The sequence below is a fragment of the Melanostigma gelatinosum genome (assembly GCF_949748355.1).
Source record: "Melanostigma gelatinosum genome assembly, chromosome: 22".
NCBI lineage: Eukaryota > Metazoa > Chordata > Actinopteri > Perciformes > Zoarcidae > Melanostigma > Melanostigma gelatinosum.
Genome location: NC_136655.1, coordinates 14,997,164 through 15,016,725, shown reverse-complemented (window position 1 = coordinate 15,016,725; position 19,562 = coordinate 14,997,164). Strand labels below are relative to the sequence as shown.

Genomic DNA, 19,562 nt, shown 5'->3' with positions numbered 1-19,562 from the left:
AGCACCCCGGGTCCCACTACTGATGTTCAGAAGCTGATGCAGCCTCGGCTTCTCACTCCTTAATAGCAGCCTGAAGCCAATTTTCACCTCTGGCTTCTTTCAGCCCCCCCCCCCAGCTTATTGCTGTCACAGGCTGTGGCTCTGTGTGTCTAAGAACCAAGACCCCGTCTCTGCCAGTTTAGACGCTTTTTAACAGCAAAATCCAGCTTAATCAACACAGTGGTATCAAAATGTGCACTATTGGCATTGGGTCTTGCATTTCTGTGACATTGCTGTTTAAATAAAGATTTGTATTTTGTTGGTACCGGGGCAAAAGCTTCAAAATCAAATCAATGGTAGCAGAGGAACAGCTATCAGCTTATCTCAATGCAATGCAGCCACGAGGCAGTTTCTACAGGCATTCAGTCCATGTCTGTTCTCTTGATCTTGTCAAATTCTAGGAAATGTCGGTCAGCACTAATTGAAGCAGCGGTATCTGACTAAAAGTATTTCTTCTGGGTGGGACTCTCTGGCACAGCACTTAACTGGTTTGAATCCTACTTGAAGGGCCGAGAATACTTTGTGTCTGTAGCTGATTACACATCAGAGCTGACTAAAATGACATGTGGTGTTCCCCAAGGTTCAATACTGGGGCCTCTTCTGTTCAACATCTACATGCTTCCACTAGCTCAGATTATGGAAAACAACAAAGTATGTTATCATAATTATGCAGACGACACACAAATCTACATAACTATGTCACCAGGGGACTATAATCCCACACAAGGGCTGGGTAACTGCATTGAACAAATCAACAACTGGATGTGCCAGAATTTTCATCAATTAAACAAAGATAAAACAGAAGTAATTGTTTTTGGTACCAAGAACGAACAATTGAAAATCACCGCTCAGCTTCAGTCACTGATGTTAAAACCCACAAACCAAGCCTGAAATCTAGGTGTAGTTATGGATTCAGACCTCAACCTGAACAGCCATATCGAGACAATTACAAAATCAGCCTATTATCACCTGAAGAATATATCAAGGATTAGAGGACTTATGTCTCAACAGGATTTGGAAACACTTGTCCACGCATTTATCTTCAGCAGACTGGACTACTGTAACGGTGTGTTTACAGGTCTCTGTAAAAAGTCCGTCAGAAAGCTGCAGCTGATTCAGAACGCTGCAGCTCGAGTCCTCACTAAGACCAGGAGGGTGGACCACATCACTCCAGTTCTGAGGTCTTTCCACTGGCTTCCTGTCCAACAAAGAATTGACTTTAAAATCCTGCTGTTGGTTTACAAAGCACTGAATGGTTTAGGGACAAAATACATCTCTGATCTGCTGCTACCTTATGAACCATTCCAACCCCTCAGGTCGTGTGGGACCGGTCTACTTTCTGTTGCCAGAGTCAGAACTAAACATGGAGAAGCAGCGTTCAGTTTTTCTGCTCCAAATATCTGGAACAAAGTCCCAGAAAGCTGCAGGTCTGCTGAGACCCTCAGCTCATTTAAATCAAGATTGAAGACCTTTCTGTTTGCTACTGCCTTTAATTGAACCACATTCAATTAATATATTAATCAATTTCCTGCATTTCTGCATTTTACTACTGAATTTTATTTCTTACACTGTTTCTTTAATTGTTTTTAAATCTCCTTTTCTTTTGCCTTATGTTTTGATGCTTTTAATGGTTTCATGTGAAGCACTTTGAATTACTTTGTTGTTGAAATGTGCTATACAAATAAACTTGCCTTGCCTGTTGCTCGGTGAAAAAAAGACATTAAACCTACTTTGCGTCACTGTGTGAAAAAACTAAACATGAACACTTCCAAGGGGGTGATAACTTTTATTAGGTGCTCTAAATACGGCAAGTTGAACAAAAGTGGATGCAACTGCAAATTCAGTTACAACTATCCATCCAATAGTAGACAGTTAACTCCTCACCACAAGTGTCAACCTCAGGGTGGCGCAAGAGGTCAAAAGTCAAAAGTCATTGGAAGGCATTCAGGGGAACCACGCATTTCTTTACCAAATTTTGTGCCACCTGTTTACGCAAATGTTGAGATGTTTTACTGTGAAGCTTTTGACCTGCTGGAGGAACTTGATAAAAAGTAATTGGATCACCAAACTCATGAGCATAAATTGTCTGTGCCCTATGAATATCTGTCCAGAATTTCATGGTAATCCATCCAGTAGCTGTTGAGAGCTTTCCGTCCGGACCAAAGGTTTAGATCTGACTTTTGACGACATTAAACTTTGTCTGTAGGCTAGAGAACAAAGCAGGAAACAACATCAACACGATTAAAACAGACCAAAAAAAAGAAACTACTCAGCCTACTACTTACGGTAGATGCACAAACATCAAGGAAAAAGGACCACATCAAGTCAACACAATCGGGCAGGCGAAACGCTGTGCTTCTTAAACATGGAACAAAAGTTGCAGTTGGAACGTGGTGCCAGGTGGAAACCAGAGGTTAGCCTCAGTAATCATTCATATCTGTTTAGATTTTCATGCTGATGATTTATTGAGATGTGGAGGGCTTCCTGACAGGCATGTAAGGAGTCTATTTAGGGGACACACCATTTGTCGTTTTTTATTACGAAAGTAATCTTAGCCTCCAGACTGTCGATAAATAGGCCTTTATGTGGCATAAGTCTGCTTCCGCCAGGCAGGAAATGACAGAAGAAGACCTGGAGGACTGGCTGGACAGCATGATCTCCTGACCACCAAGCAAAGGACTTGATTAAGATGTATATAATGAAACTTGGGCAATTCTTTACGTTTTTATTCATAAAGAACTCAAACTCTGACATACAAACGCTCAATCAGGAACCTTCTGGACGTATTATGAGTATTATTATTTTTGATGCCAACTAGTTTGTGGCGTGTTGCGTCAGATGGGAATGGTACCCATGTTGCTTTCTGATAGATTGCAATGACTACATTTTAAAAAACATTTATGAGAGAGACTTGAGCTTATCTCAGAGCTTCTAGTCTTGTACTGTTTGCAACTGTAAAGCACCTCTGGAACAAATGGGGGGGGGGGGGGGGCGTGAGCCTGGCTAAAGGGGCAATTCAACAGCCACCGAGGACGAACGTTTTTTTTTTCTCATTCAGCCGCTCAAAACCTCTCAGTCACAGATCCTGTGTCCTTACCTCTAAGCTACCCCAAACCCATTGTTGGAGTGCATAATGTCTGTCTATGTGCCTTTTCACTGCAGTCTATTCGGAACAGCAGGTCACCAGCTCTTTCATTACAGTATGTACAATGCAAATGACAGCAGACTCAATGCTGGCTGCCATAAACCTTTCCTGAAGTGTCTCCCGACTGTGAGGATGTCAGAGCACCAGACACCTGGCGTGCTTCCCAGAGCCTTTCATCCCGCGTTGGGAGCAATCATCTCTACCGACGGGCCCTTTTTTAGCAAATAGCAGGACCGGACAACCACACATTACGTCCCATAGCCCGAGTCTCACACCATAACGCAATGGCCCGGAGAGAGGTACACATTTGTCCAATTCAATTCAATCAAAAAGAAAGCACTCAAAAGACACTGTAGATACACGGACGTGGCTTTCAAATCAATTCATGCATCGGCAGTTTGATTATGCGGCCACTGAAATAGGCTCTGGAGGAGGCGGGGGGAGGAATTAGCTCACACTACCAGCAGACATTGAGTGTTATTAAAACTCACTCCCACTCTCAGCAAAGACTCAAAGAAGTAGGAAAGGGCTTTTAGCTCGGCTCCCATTCGATCCCATTGTGTGTCACTGTCTGCGGAGGCCCGTGGGAGAGATGGCCGGAACCGTTATCACCCTCGTTATCTGCAATTATAATTGACCTCCGGCTCGCTGCAAAAATGGCTACTGGGGATTTTTGATGAAGGTGAAATGAAAGGGCAGAATCACACTCCTGAGAGCTGAGAGAAGTGGAGTGGTATTCTATGTGTGGGTGAGTGAATGGGTGCATGCTGTCTGAAGGTTAATTTAGAACAGGGGACCCCAACCTTTTATGAGACCGAGAACTACCTGGGTAAAGAGTAATATGGAGGACTAATTGTAATATAATCTATAATATACACTTTCTTGGTTTACTTTTAAATAAAATAATCCATTTAGTGGGCTACCAGTATTAAGAGACTGTAGAAGTTCACTGATTATGGTTAATGATTCCTCACAATCATTAATAATGGTTTACCAAGTTATCATAGGAAAACACAGAAGCTATACATATATTTAAACATGCAAAAAAATATCCCATTTGTCATATTTATTGTACAAAAATGTGTCCACCAAAGCAGTTCTTCCCAGCTGAAAATGCCAGACGCTTCTGAAAACACTAGCTGGGAGCGCTTTGGATGCACAGCATTTCTTTCAGCTGTCAGCTTTGGTTGCATCTGGTTGCTATGATATGGAATATCCGCGGAAGTAAAAAAATGTCGGCCCAGGGTTAAGTATTTGCTCTGGGTGAAGGGGAGGCTGACACATGTTGGGAGAGTGGAAGGACCTATGTGGTATTGGTCCTGCCCCTCCCAGCGTAACCCTAACCCTGAGTGACTTAGTTTATAGTTTGGTTATTGGTCCCTGTTCGCAGGGTGGTGGCCAGTTATTATTAATCATCGTTAATAATTGTATTGACATTAATAATTCTATTGATGTCAATAATTTAGTTTTTATATATGCTGATAACTCAAACATGCTCCTTTTCGTTCCCAACAGTGCGTTTCCTCTCTTTTAAGGTCAATGAGATGAATCTAGCCGAAGACAAGTGTTTCCTAGCTTTGTTTGTTTCTATTTTTGTAAAATCCTAAAAACAAACCATCTACAAAAATATAAAAAAATAAACTTCAAATAACGAAACTCCACTTTATGAAGTCAAAATTGTGACGTTGCAGATCTTTTTAATTTTAAAGCTGCGGTTTCCTCGAGTATGGCGCTATCAACCTAGCAGCAGCAGAAGTAGCAGCAACTTAACATTGTTGTGCATAACAAAGAACATGTGGATGACTGTGCCCTTTTGATTTTCAGTGCTCTTTCATCATCATTTACGTCACTATGAAGTAGGGCTGCACAATATGAGGAAAATATGCGATAACATAACGATGTAACTTTCCATTAACAACTGATATTCAAGTGGACTCAGTTCTGTCTTTCTGCTGCTTTCAGTATTCTGCTAAAATACAAATTATTGCTTGTTGAATTAAACCTTGAAAATAAATAACATTCAACATTCTTGTGTTGGACAAACATTGGACTGAACGCAAAAGGCACCAATAAAAAGGACAACAGTTACATTTTAAAGACATATTGTGCAGTCGGACTGTGAAACAGGGTGTGAGTTTGCAGCTAAAGTGAGTGTAGCTGTCTCGTCTATCTATTGACACACATACACATATACGCACAGCCTCAGACAAGTTTAATTACTGGCAGAAAAGTGGAGTGTCTGCCACAGCGAGCCGGACAAGCCCATGGCAAGCTAGCACCTTACGTTAATCAAGGTTCAAAAAGTGTAGCAGTTACAAGGACCTATTACCATTTCAAAGCACCATAATAGTTTTTTTTATGTATTCCCGATTGTTTGATAATTCCTGTTTTTGGATTAGCAGGTTGTTGGCGATCTTCTTGTGGGACTAGCTGCATATGTGAGTGTGTTGACTCACCAAGGTTTTCTCAGGCTCCTGCTGGGACTCTGAGGAGGACTCCATGGTTGTGTTGAACCAGAGTCGGGCCTGTCAGCGCTGCTCTGACGACTGCATATCTGTTAGGAGGGAGAAGCAGAGTGTTACCACAGCAGGACAACAGTGCAACATAGGTTTCATTTCTTCCACTTCAATATGTTCATCATTTGGTCCTCTGTTTATTTTCTGCCTTGGAATAGCACTAGGTTTTTTAAGATACCCGTTGACCTCACGTGGGACGGCTAGCTCGCCATCATGCCTACTTATCTATCCCATTTGAGAACAGACAGCACTGGCTATTTTCCAACACAAGCACGACGAAAGATTTCCCTCATTTCTGTTATATAAAAATGCAGCAGAAACCTGCTCACAATTCCCCGCTGCCTTTTGTCTCCACCCGAACAAAGGTGGTGTAGCTCCAGGCCTTTAATAAACAGCCTGTTTCTAGTGCGAGCAGGAGAGGGTGGAGAATCCGCCAGCGATGTCTGCTCCTTTTCCTGAAAAATCCATTCTTTCAGTCTATATTTTTCTGTCTGGCATCAGCTTGTTTTCCCTCTAGAAGTCTTGGAGCGTGACACGGTTTCTAACCTTCATCTATCCAAGGAAGGTTTCTGCTGGCTGCTCCACTGACCTGCTGGGAAGTTACTCGAGGCTACATCAGTAAGGGTACAAGATGTAGGTTACTTAGGGTATATTTAGGGTGGCATGTTACAGGAAAAGTCTTGCTGTTGGCAAACTCTGATGTAATTTAAAAAAAACAAAAAAACTTGACTGTGCAAAATAAAGTTGCTTTACTAATAAACCAGTATGACAAACCAAACTAGAAAAAGCATTTCCTGCAGAAAATGCGTTGGAATGCTGAAAACTGAAATTAATCGCAAAAACATTGCTGAAAATAGATATCCAATTCAAAAACAAATTGCAAAAAGCTTAATAATTCAAAAAGTTTAAAGATTACAAATATGAAAAGTCATATCACACCTCTCCTGAAAGAGCTGAACATTTTGATATTTGAACAGTTTCTGTGGCTTAAAAAAATTCATCAGTGGTGATATTTGTAGTAGTATAAGTTGTAGTAGAAGTATTATTAGTAGAAGTATTAGTAGCATTAGAATAACTACCAGTAGTAGTAGTAGTGATATTTGTAGTAGTAGTAGAAGTATTATTAGTAGTAGAAGTATTCGTAATTAGAAGAAGTAGTAGAAGACGTAGTATCAGTAGTCATAGTAATAGCTGTAGTATTGGTTACTACTTTTAGTAGCATGAATAGCAGTAGTAGTAGTAGCAGTTGTAGTATAAGTAATTGTAGTAGTGGTAGTAATAGCAGTAGTGGTAGTAATAATATTGATGGTAGCAGTAATAGCACTAGTAATAGTAGCAACAGCAAAAGTTGTAGTAGAAGTCGTAGCAGCAGCAGTAGTAGTAGTAATACTAGAAATATTAGCAGCAGTAGTAGTTGTCGCAGTATTTGTAAGAGCATTCATTATTTCAACAAAAAAGCCTAATTTTGAGCTTAATGTTTACATACAGTTAATCCATGGGGCTTTTATTTTGAAAGGGTGGGGGAGAAGGGGAGAGGAGACATAATCATAATGTTTGACACATAAACAGAGGTTATTAAATGACAGGCTTCATCACAAGCAGTTCAGTTAGGATTCATTCTGTGGGGCTTTTATTTTAAAATGGCGTGTGTGTGGGGGGTGGAGGAGGAGGGGGGATCTAAAGATCCCCAAGACCTGAATGACTGTATGAGAGACACAGAGAGAGAGAGAGGGAGAGGAGTGTATGTGCGCGTGTGTCTGTGAGTCTGTGTGTTTATCAACCTCACTAATTGGCTCAATCGCGAACACCTATGTGCCTGAAGCCATTTCATGGAGATAAAACAGGGAAACACCTCTCAAACAAATCATCAAAACTCCCATAACCGTACCTCCTATTGCAAAAAGCTGAATTATGTGGCAATAGTTAAGGGTTTCCCCAACATTGTAAAGTTGAAATGGTTTCTGTAGCTGAAAGTATGAGGAAGTTGAAGGATTTGAAAGTTGAAAAAGTTTAAGAGGATTTGAAAATATTCTCCAGAGATCCCATTGAAAATAAAAAGCTTAATAATTCAAAAGGTTTAAAGGTTAGAAATATGAAAAGTCATAGCACCCCTCTGGTGAAAGAGCTGAACATTTTAATAGTTGAACGGTTTCTGTAGCTTAAAATATGAAGGAGAAGAAGAGGTGGGACGGAAGAAATAGAAGTTGAATAAAGATTCAAAGAACAATTGTTGGAATGCTGTTAAGCAACAATAAGCGTTGAGGCATGTGTATGAGACACAAGGGAATATACGGAAATATTTAGACTATCATACCACTACTAAGAACCATTTCAAAAGTTTTTACAGACAAACAAACTAAAGGTGTGTTCACACCAAACGCGGCGCAAATTATTCGCGCAAGTAGATTACATACAAAGTCTATGCACAGACGCGATGAGACGCAAATTTGCTATGGCGCGGCGCGATTGACGCAAATTTCACGTGAGTTGAAATTTTACAGCTCGGGCGTGACGCTGCGGCACGATAGCCTATCAGCGTTGAGATGCTCCTCCTGTCATCACTGACGTCCTGCCGTTGTTGAATCAGGAAACAAATACTGTAGGTGTTCACCCAGAGCTCTACGATACCTCATGTTAGTAGAGACTGGACGAAACTGTGTATAAATGTATTGTGTGTAAACCATATGGTACAAACAAGGAAAAAGACGCCGCAGTATTTACGTGTAGGTGACTTTATTTTGTGTGTTGATGGAGCTGCTACATTGTTAGCATAGAATAGCACCGATCGATCCGAGCTTCATTGATAAAACAAGTATTTTTGAAGTTATTTGCTTGTCGTCTTGCGAGAGAACAAACAAAATGAATGAATTCCAACTTTTTACAAATCGGCATCATTACGTAGTTATTTCAGCATCCCTTTTTGTCCGTTTATTGCAGTTAAATCAGTTAATTTTGTGGTTATACAGCTGTACGTGTGGCTTGCTACCGCCACCAACTGGTAAAATAAAATAAGTCATGAGACGTGTCGTATTTTGCCAGAGAAGGAAAATATGCTCATATTTCTGCAAAATAATTGCTGAAGTTTGAAGCTACAGAGTGTGTGTGTGTTTTGTATTTATTTATATTTATTTAAGTATACTGTAAACTGTTAACAGTTAACATATTGTTCATAGTTAAAAAGTTTGAAGCTGTAGTTTGAAGCCAAGTGTTTTGTATTTATTTATAGTATACTTTAAACAGTTAATATATTGTTCAATTTGAAGAAAAAAGTATCGGTTCAGGCACCGGTATCGTTTTAAAAGTATCGTTTTAGCACCGGTATCTGAAAAAACCCAAACGATACCCAACCCTACGAATGACGCGATTACACCAAATGCGCGCGAATTTAACTGTAACTGAAACTGTAATTAGAGTATATTGTTAGTTGTAGCTAGGGCTGCACAAGTAACTGATTTTGGCTTGACACAATTAAATGTTCGACTGCGTCATTTACGTTTAACATGCGTGCTCCTCTCAGAAAATGATGCTGCATATGAAATCAAACGCTTCCTAAATGAACAGCCAGCCACCAGGTGGCGATCCAGATGTTGTGGCTTCACTTTTGTGGAAGTATTGTGCCACCGTGCATTCACCAGACAGTGGAAGCCTGATTGCTGTGGCTACAGTCCAGAGGAGCAGAGTAACACACTGTAGGGCAGATGGCCAAAACAAAAACACACTGAATAAAGGTGAAGAAGAATCTTATTTTAATGTAAAGGTTTGTTAATTAGCCCTTGAATGGTCAAAATAGTTTTGCTCTCCATGCAGTCGCTGCACAAGCACATAATAAAACACAGGCCTGACCCAACTGTCCGCCATTGTAACGCCACTAATGCCAACACGACACCAAATCCTCAACATCAGTTCATGAACAAGTGGGGCCATCTGTTAATTACACTCTATGCTTCCGGGGAGATTATTCTGGGTGGAGCAGCTGCCTGACAACACGTGGTCCTTCTGAAAATGCTTTTAAGATTATGGGAGGCAGCCACTTGTGCCGATTGCTGTTTTGTGTGGATACATTTATGGTATGAACTCTGTGGACCCAACTGAGATGACACCTTGTCGGACTACGTGGCCACGAGAGGCCCCCTGAGAAAGATGGACTACTGTGAGTTGAGGGTTGACACTGCAGATGCCTGTGGAGAATTTCAGTATTAAACACATTAGTAGGATTAAATAACACCCCTAGTGGTGAGTAGAAGTGTCACAATAATATATGTTAGTCACAATATGTTTACAATATTCTTACCAATAGACGATATTATATGTTACAGTATATTAACTCATTGAATGTATTAAAATCACAGAAGTACGGTATAGTCACTGTAGGTATTAAAACACTAACAATAGTTTTGAGGGTCAGACAGGGACGGACAACTGACCAGAGGTGGAGCCAAGAAAGATGTTTTGCAAGGAGCCAAGATGTTTCGCTAAAGGATCGATCCAGGGAGGGGACAGAATTCAAATGGAGCCAATCACTAATCGCCACGGAGGGTCTTTCAGATGTTTTATGACTGTTTCGGACATTTCCAACTGTCAGGGCATATAAAGGACTGTTCTAGAGAGCATTCCTCAGACCACTTCCGCTCTCGTTTTTCAGTACCTGAATTCAGACCTGTGAGTGAGATGCGTGCGTGTGGTCTCTGCTCTCGAGAACATTACTATTGATAGTTAATTCAGCTTGTAAGTGAACTTTGTGTAGTACATTAAATATTGTTATTAATTGTGAACCGGATCCAGTCCATTTTTCTGATGCGCGTGCTCGCTAAGAAGCTCGCAGAAGAAAAGTCCCTGCGGCCTGCAGTCTCTCATCCTTTTGGTTTTTAAACCCCAACATGCCCTCTCTTTGTAATATGTTTTCGACAGCATCAAACAGTATTAAATTGGCTCAATTAGGAATTGAGAACTCAACCAGTGCAAATGTATGCTTTAATAAGGCACACATGCCCCTCCCGCCTCCCGAAGTGATCAGATTAAGAAGCAAACCAAGGAGAATTTGGTTGTACAAGAGCATATCGACCGACCAATAGACCAACTCACCCCAATTGTCAGCCCGAGCAGCAGCTTTTCCAGAGTTTCCTTTGAAAGGTGGCAAGAAGGTAGTAGAAGGAAGCACGTGGCTCTAGGAGAATCTAGAGACACAAACGGTGCCTAATATCAGACGAGGACACAAGGAGAAGGTCACCAACCCCCCCGCCAGTCATTCTACCAATGTAACGCTCCGGAACTCCAACAGCCTCTTGGCTCCGGCCGGCACACACACTTCATCTGGCCTTGAGTCTCAAGGACCCCGTCACGCTGAGGCAGATGCTTTCCACTCTCTCGAAACAAGCTTTACCAATCAGTCCAAGACGCGGCGTGGAGCAGGGGCCGCACAGCTGAGGCGGGGAAACAACACAGAAATCGAGGCCCGCGACAAGCGCTGTAAGAGAGGTAGACTATTTATTTTGTTTTGTTCCTTGTCATCTTTTGCTGCTATTATACAGTCTCTGAAATCACCGGGTCTAGAGTTAGCTCTAGGCATCTGACTTACTTTTTCGTATTTAGTTGACACTATGTGCAACATATGCTTCCCCCTCTGCCCCAGTTTATTTTTAGGATGACTAGTAAATACACATTAGCTCTGAAGTTGCCCTAAATAAGCAGCTTCCCTCATGGGGGCATGAGACGTCTCGACAGCTTTTGGGTGGATTGCCATTACATTTTAGTACAGATGTTCGTGCTTGATTTTTTTTTTTAAAGAAAAGAAAAATGCGTCCAATATTTTCTGTTTAAGATCAAATAAAATGCACAACTAATGGTATTCCCCATGAGCCTTGGCTGCACTTTGTGTTTGGTGCTAATTATCAAATGTTTGCATGGTAACAATCCTAAACAAAGAGTTTAATGGTAAACATTATACATGCATAACATCTGTATGGTAGCATGTTAGCGTGCTGATGTTAGCATTTAGCTAAGCGCTGTGCCTAAGTATACAGCGACTCTTCATCTTACTCTTTTATAGTCAAATTATTTGGGCTTATTTAAGCTTTTTTGTTCATTTTCATAGCAATGTTGGAGACTCCACTTCATTAAACAATGGACTATCCAGTGACAGACATCCACTCTGCTACGGCTCTGTTGTTCTATCGTTCTCCCACACTTTAGTGACACTCGGCCCCCTTTGCACAAGCTGGCCCATACCAATCTGTTTCAGCCGTACCACAGCGGTCTGTCAGCTAAGAGCTATGAATCATTGCCAAAAATAGAGGGCAAACGCACAGGGAATCCTAAACTTCTGGTTTGGCAGTGGCTCTGACAACAAAGCCGGAAACACTGGCTGAGGGGTTCCTCCACAGAGCCAAAAGATGGCAGGGAACCTTTTGGGATAACGTACGTTTGCAGTGCGAGAGCATATATGCAAAGGTGTGTGAATACGCATCACTGGCAACAAAAAAAGGCCAACGCATCTTTTCAGTCTTGATAAAAGAAACCATTCTTTGTGCTGCATATTTTGAGAGAGGAATGGGATGATGGCCGAGTGGTGGATTTATGAGACAATACCACAACAACTCATCCAAAAAGTTCAGGACGCCGACACAGCATCTCTGGCAGTAAGTACAACTGAAAGTACAACACTCCCTCAAAGTGTATCTGTGTCATGTCCCTCTGGATGTTGATGATGGCTTAGTATATATAATATAAACCTTGTATTTTTTGTATTTCCGCAGTTTTGAATAGGAGTTCAATAAGAGCCTTGCAGAGCATTATTTGCTTTCAATATGGGCTGCACATTACAAACTGTAGTATGCCAAATATCGCAAAATATGATGCATACAAGTTTGTTTCAACTACAACATGCATTACGATAACTACATAATGCTCGGTTTGAAAATAATGAGAACCAGGAAAGATTTGTTTGGACTGCTATTGTTTTGAATGTGCCGCAGTTTTTACTTTGATTGTTTTTCCGGTAGATTAGGGCTCAGCTCAAGGGCAAGAGAGGACAGCAATCATTTCAGGGCCCTAAGCTGATTGTGGTGATGATGCAGTCCGCTCTTGAGAGGCAGATCTGTGGAGGCTGAGGAATGATTACCCAGTGGTTAAGTGAGGCTGACGGGGCGCCACCATGCTTGATGATAAAAAGCAAAGCATGACTTTGTGACGATGTCCCATGTTGGTCCTTGATATTTTTTTCTCCCACTTCGGTAATAGAAATGTAAACACCAAAGCACAGTGTGTTTCTGTCTGAGGATTCAATCTCTCCTTCAACTAGGGGAGGGCGACATGACCAGAAATCTATGCCACGGTATTTTTTCGTGGGGGGGTTTGCATTGCTGGAATTATAAGACAGTATTAAAAAAAAGAAAATAAACATGATTCTACCAGTTTTCACTGTTGCCAATGTCAATGCCATTCCAATATCTTAAGAAAGAAAAGACAACGGATGTTTATTGGCTGCAAATAAGAATGAAAACTAAATATAGACCTACATGTGTTTTGGGAGCAGTAGCCTGCCCCATAATGTTGATGTAATGTGATTCATTCAGAGTTAGCAGTAACAGCCATGCTTGATCTCAGCAATTAAGAATAGTTGGGGAAAAAAAAATGTTGCGTATTTTCTTTTGTTATCATTTCAAAGTTTTTCACCTCTTTTCTCCAAAATGAAAATTACCTTACACTTGAAAGAATTTACATCTCGAAAGATACTAGGGCTGCAACCAACGATTATTTTAATAATCGATTAATCGGGTGATTCTTTTTTCGATTAATCGATTAATCGGATAAAAAACAAAAAAGCATTAATTTCCAACCCTTTATTCAAAAACAGAACTGATCTTCAGAAAGTGCACAAACAGGTTGCTCCTTGAACATCCCTGAGCTGTTAAAATAATAATAATAAAAAATGGACTAACACAAAAAACATACACGTGCACAAAAATATGTATATTTTTGTTTAAAGGGACCTGAGCTGTCAGAACAATAAATAATTTATAAAAAACAAAGAAAAATACAAATCAGAAAACTTAACAGGATTTGTTTGAACGTCAGAACTCGTTCTCTACACTACTCAGACGCACACACTCAAACTCTGACACCCACACAAGTTCACTTGAAGCTTATTCATTCAATCATTACCATCATTGTAGTAAGTGCAAGTTAAGTTAATTTATACACCACATTTAAACACAGCTTAATGACCAAGCGCTATAAAATAGCTTTTAAATGAAATTAAAAAGTACAGCACACAAATATATTTGTCAACAATAACTCATATGGGACAAAGCACAGAATATATATACATGACAACAGATTGAAAAATGAATTGGCCAAAAAAGGCGAGTGAATAAAAACGTGTCTTTAGTCTTGCAAACTATACCAGCCCTGCTTTACTGCTGTTATTAACGAGCTAACGCTAACTTGTCATGCTTGTCAAGCTGGATAACGAGTAAACAGCAGCACCAGAAGAGCTACTGGAGGGACGTAACGTTCCTCACTTCAAAACGGAACTAAAGTAGGATTCTGCAGTGATTTACCCTGCTGTTGAACATCCTTCCTCCTCATCAAGGACTCCAACATGTTTACGTTGTTGAATCAGGAAATAAATACTGTAGCCGTCTGTGTTCACCCAGAGCTCTACGATACCTCATATCACTAGAGACCGGACCAAACTATGTGTATAAATGTGTGTGTGTAAACCATATGGTACAAACAATGAATAGCCGCTGCCGTATGTGGAGCTTAGGGTTGGGTATCGTTTGGGTTTTTTCCAATACCGGTGCTAAAACGATACTTTTAAAACGATACCGGTGTCTAAATGGTGTCTGAACCGATACTTTTTTCTTCAAATTGAACAATATATTAACTGTTTAAAGTATACTATAAATAAATACAAAACACTTGGCTTCAAACTACAGCTTGAAACTTTTTAACTATGAACAATATGTTAACTGTTAACAGTTTACAGTATACTTAAATAAATATAAATAAATACAAAACACACACACTCTGTACACACACTACAGCTTCAAACTTCAGCAATTATTTTGCAGAAATATGAGCATATTTTCCTCTGGCAAAATACGAGACGTCTCATGACTTATTTTATTTTACCAGTTGGTGGCGGTAATGCGCCAATTCGTCGTTTGCCAACCGCCAGTTGGTCTCAAAGGAGAAGAAGAAGAAGAAGAAGCTTTCACGTGCCTGTGTTGTTGTTTTTATGAGCGACAGTGCTAAGTACCCCGTTGTAATAATACTATGAGTGAGGAGCGGAGGACCGAGTCCTGGCAGGCTAACAATGTTAGCATAGACTAGCACCGACCCATCCGAGCTCCATTGAGAAGACAAGTCGGCATCATTACGTAGTGAATACACTTTGATAAAATCCACAGAGCTCCTCTGGACAATGTTATGAACCAGACATGACGGTGTTTAGTTTCCCGGGATATCTGTAACTAAGTACTAAGCAGAAATAGAGGTTATTTTTTTTGCTCTGCTCTTTTTTATTTTTATACTCAAACATCTCCGCGACTTATTGAGTGGCGTAATAATCACGCGACACAACGAATCGAATATGAAATTCGATAATCGATAATGAAAACTATTTTAATTATCGATTATTAACGATTTAATCGATTCGTTGTTGCAGCCCTAAAAGATACAAAATGCAATCATTTCCATAAATAACAAATATCACACATCATATATCATGAGTATGCAAACCCGTGTACAACAAACTGCCATTAAGCATCACTATTGTTTATTAAGAAATTGCTTCTTTGACACCTGTGCTGGCTCCAAAGACGCCAGATACTTTAGCCGCAGGCAAAGTTTAATGAAGTCTTATGAAGATGACTGAACAGAGCTGGAGCGTGACTATGGGGATGAAGGGCAGGACTAAGCACACAGACATGAATGAATGGCTGAATACAAGAGTCTGCAGTCGTGCTAGCGGCTCTGTGAGGCTATCGTTATGCACAGCTTTGCTTTGACCTTAATGTCAGCATGCTGACACATTCGCAGTGACGATGCTAGCGTGCCGATGTTCAACAGGTATAATGCGCAACATGTTCTCACTAACACAGGTGAATGCTCTGAACGCTCAATGTGAATCGCTCTGCAAATGAAGACTGAGCTAATTATTACATGGAAAACAGGCAAACATACTATTAGGACCACTGACTCACAAAATACAGACAGCTCAGAAATCTACTGAGCATCTATTTTTCAAAGATAAAATAGCCCAAGCAGGCTAGATGTCATTTCCTGTGCAGAGGCATATCAAACATGAGGCGATACTAGAAATGCCAGCTTGTCAGAAATGAGGGGCTGATGGACCAACTGTGCTCTGTATGGAAATGAGAACAACAGGGCATGGGGAGGGAAGGAGGGAGGACATTCAAGTCTCTGGGTCCAACGTAATCTTCTGCCTGTCCCAGTTAGGTGCCGTTCTCAGGGGGAGACATATTTTAACAGAATTAAGCCATGTTGGTCAGGGAGCGAGGACTATTAATCAACCATGTAAGTAGGGGCCGGTTCACCGGTTCACCAGAATAACAATCACTTTCCATCCCCACCCTGGCAAGGAAATCTACAGAAATCTGATACTGTACAGAGACTCAAACACAGAGTAGGATTACTTTCAATGTAAAGAGTAGAGTCAGGACACTTACAGATGATTCATTCATGAGACGTACAGCACTGCACAATTAAAAAATTATCTGGCAGCCATTCCTGTAGCACAGATTAAATCTCATCCTTGAACAGATCCGGTTTTCATAAATACAAGGTAACTTTACATAATTTCTGTCCTCTCCCCCATTAGAGCATCTGGGAGCGTCCTGAAGATTTGGCAGGAGAGAGTGCACACGGTGTACCGATCTAATAAAGCAGAAATTCTATTAAAACTGTGTTGAATAAAGCAGGCTGAATCACTCAGACGCTTTGCATTGGCTGGTCTTTGGGTAACTTCCCTACTATCTAGGCTAGGCTAATATAGGCCGATATATCGGTCGAGCTGCGGGGAAAAGTACTGCCTTCACCGACAGTTGCAACTTTCCAAAGGCCAAACTAAATGACAGCTGCAAACATTTAAACAGGCAGCAGTTAAAGGATACGGCTACTGTTATTCTGTAGTTTACTTATTGTCACAAAAGAACCAAACGTTAGTCCGTCTCTCAACTTCCTCCACGTTTTCCTGTCAGACCCAATCCTATAGGTTCTTCCTGAAGAAAAAAGTTCACAAATATATACTTTAATAAAAAATAAAAAATAAATACTCACTAATTTTATGCAACAGCTGAATTTTAAAGTGTATTTCTTGGTGACGATCATTCAGCCCCCCTAATACACATTCTGGTGAGTATTTCCAGCAGTAGGACGGTGTGCTCGTGATTGAGTCTAAATAAACTACAGTGATAAAGGAACATGTGAGTGGCTCATTGACGTGCTTTTAATATTTAATGGGCAACAGTAGAGCTCTATATGGCACCGAGAAATAAGATCTGTCAGGCTCCGGGTGCACAAACAATGCTTGTTAGAAGTATCCATTCGTTGATTCAGTCTTTTCATGGCATTTGTTGACAGTAGGAGACATTTAGAATACCATGTGCCACATGCAGCTCATCAAAGCTGGTTTCCACGTCCTTGCCACTGTATGACATGTGGCACAACCAGCATAGCCAAATGGAGCCCTGCTCAACTGGAGACTGATACTATGTAAATAAACCTAATTTCGGAGTTATATAATAAGTGTTATTATGAAAACAGTGCTCCCGTGGTGCCTCAATATCATATCTGACAGCAAAACCTCCCACAGATAGAGCATCTCTTTTCCTTCTTTTATACCCCCTCTATATTATGCTGTAATGTGGGAGCACCAGCATCAAGTGTGTCACCTTGCAAAATGAAAAGGCTTTTGGAATGCAACAAGGTGACTCAGCGCTCACAAACACACATTTGTCTGATCCATCAGAACGGCGTGTGGATGGGAATGCTGATGAGCGCCGGGAAAAGGTGTGAACCTCTGCGAAGTCAAGGAGACAGCGGTGACCTCGGAGCGCTGCGACCCCCTTATGGGAGAAACGCTGCGGCTGCTCGGCTCTTTGACTCACTATTGGCTCATAACGAAACAATCCCTGCCACGGAGACGGAGAGGAAAAAATCGTGAGAGAACGGAGCTAGAGAGCTGCACGGGGAGAGATGGGTGTGACGCACACAGCCCGAGTGGAATTATACATGTGTGTGTGTGCGCGTGATGTCTCTTGCATAACAGAAAAAGAGAGCAGATACGAGGCTGAGAAGTCAGCACATTCAGGACACACCATCGGGCTGTGGTGCGATGTGACCTCAATGTATTAGCATTTGTTGCCCCAACGCAGCCTTCCAACACACAGACACACAGCATGAAAACAGCCAGAAGGAGCCTCCAGAGTGAAACTATTTCCACACACGGGAACATAAGCAGACTTCGTTCATCCAGATCAGGTGCAGGTAAATTCTAGCACACAAACACGGGAGCGTGGCGGCAACCGGACCGACGCGGCATGCACATGTGCAAGAGAGCGCACGGGAGGTGAATAAAAGGACCTACCTCATGCAGCTCGGGGAGCAGAAAGCACCATTACATTCACAACACAGCCTCTGAGAGAGGACGAGCGAGAGAGGACGAGAGAGAGAGGACGCGAGAGAGAGAGACATAGAGGTGACATCACCATATTTTTTCTTCCTCCTCTGAAATGTAGGCAACCGCTGCAGGGCTACCGGTGTCGGCAGCAGTCAGAGCTCCCTCTGTGTGTGTGTGTATGCAATGACAGCATTTCATATAGGCATTCCCAACTGGATGTGACCTCAATCTATTGTAGTCGTGCAACCCCAACAGAGTCCTCAAACACACACACACACACACACACCTGAATAAGTGACATATTGATATCATTCCTCTGAAGAAAAAATATGTGTTAAATCCTCCATGGGGACTAGCTTAAATGTGACCTGTATATCACCTGTTACAGTTGTTTGTGTGGCACAATACATCAGTTTGTAGGGCTTTTCTGACTCCATATGTGAAATGAAATGAACTGAATGACTGCTCTGCTAACCAAGTTCCTGAAGGAAACCCAGAAGACCTGACACAGGGAGGCAAGCCTGTGACCTGCCACCAAGCAACAACTATGATACAACCTAGAGCAGCGGCACTCGCGTTCCAAAATGCCTATTTCTCAGGACACGACGGCTGTGCAGCAACACACGTGTCATGTGACCAGTGACTCTTCTGTAAATATCAGTCTATAGTCAATATGAAGGAGAAGTTGATTGTTTTATTGCAGGGCTACACAGCGTTTCATGATCTGTCGCTTGGACAATTAAAATGAAATATATATATATATATATATATATATAAAATAGTATTATATTTGCTAGCCACGACGCTGGTATTGTTTTCAGTGTGTGTGTGTCATCATGGCAAAATGTGCCATAAAGGCACAAGTTTGCCAAGTGTTTCTATTTCTGTACGTCTTTGCACAGATTTGGTCACATCTGTCAAACTTTACAGATGTGTAGGTTGAGTTCAAAATGAAGGTTGAGTACGAAGTTGGGTATGGGGATGATTTATGTGGAACAGGGCTACACCCATCAATTATTCATTTCACGGTTTTCTTTCAATCAGTCTGGAGCATTTGTACAATAATGATACATGTCGAACATATGGACGTCATAACGTCATCAGAGCCCACTGTGATGTCTTCAAACGTTTTGGTCATCAGACTCTGATCCGGCACAATTCTGCGGAACAATTGAGGAACATGAAGAAGCACAGCTGCGCATTTCTGTCATATTTT

At 41.3% G+C, this 19,562-nt stretch overlaps 1 protein-coding gene across 2 annotated transcripts in view; it reads right to left on the bottom strand.

Moving 5' to 3' along the window:
• The window catches only part of osbpl8 (oxysterol binding protein-like 8), an 82,768-nt gene that overhangs the window by 53,290 nt on the left and 9,916 nt on the right, over nucleotides 1-19,562 (bottom strand). For both annotated transcript variants that reach the window (XM_079294502.1, XM_079294503.1), the window contains exon 2: nucleotides 5,641-5,738. In XM_079294502.1, the coding sequence (XP_079150628.1) occupies nucleotides 5,641-5,685 (45 nt within the window). In that variant the 5' untranslated portion in view covers nucleotides 5,686-5,738. The remainder of the gene's footprint in view (nucleotides 1-5,640; nucleotides 5,739-19,562) is intronic.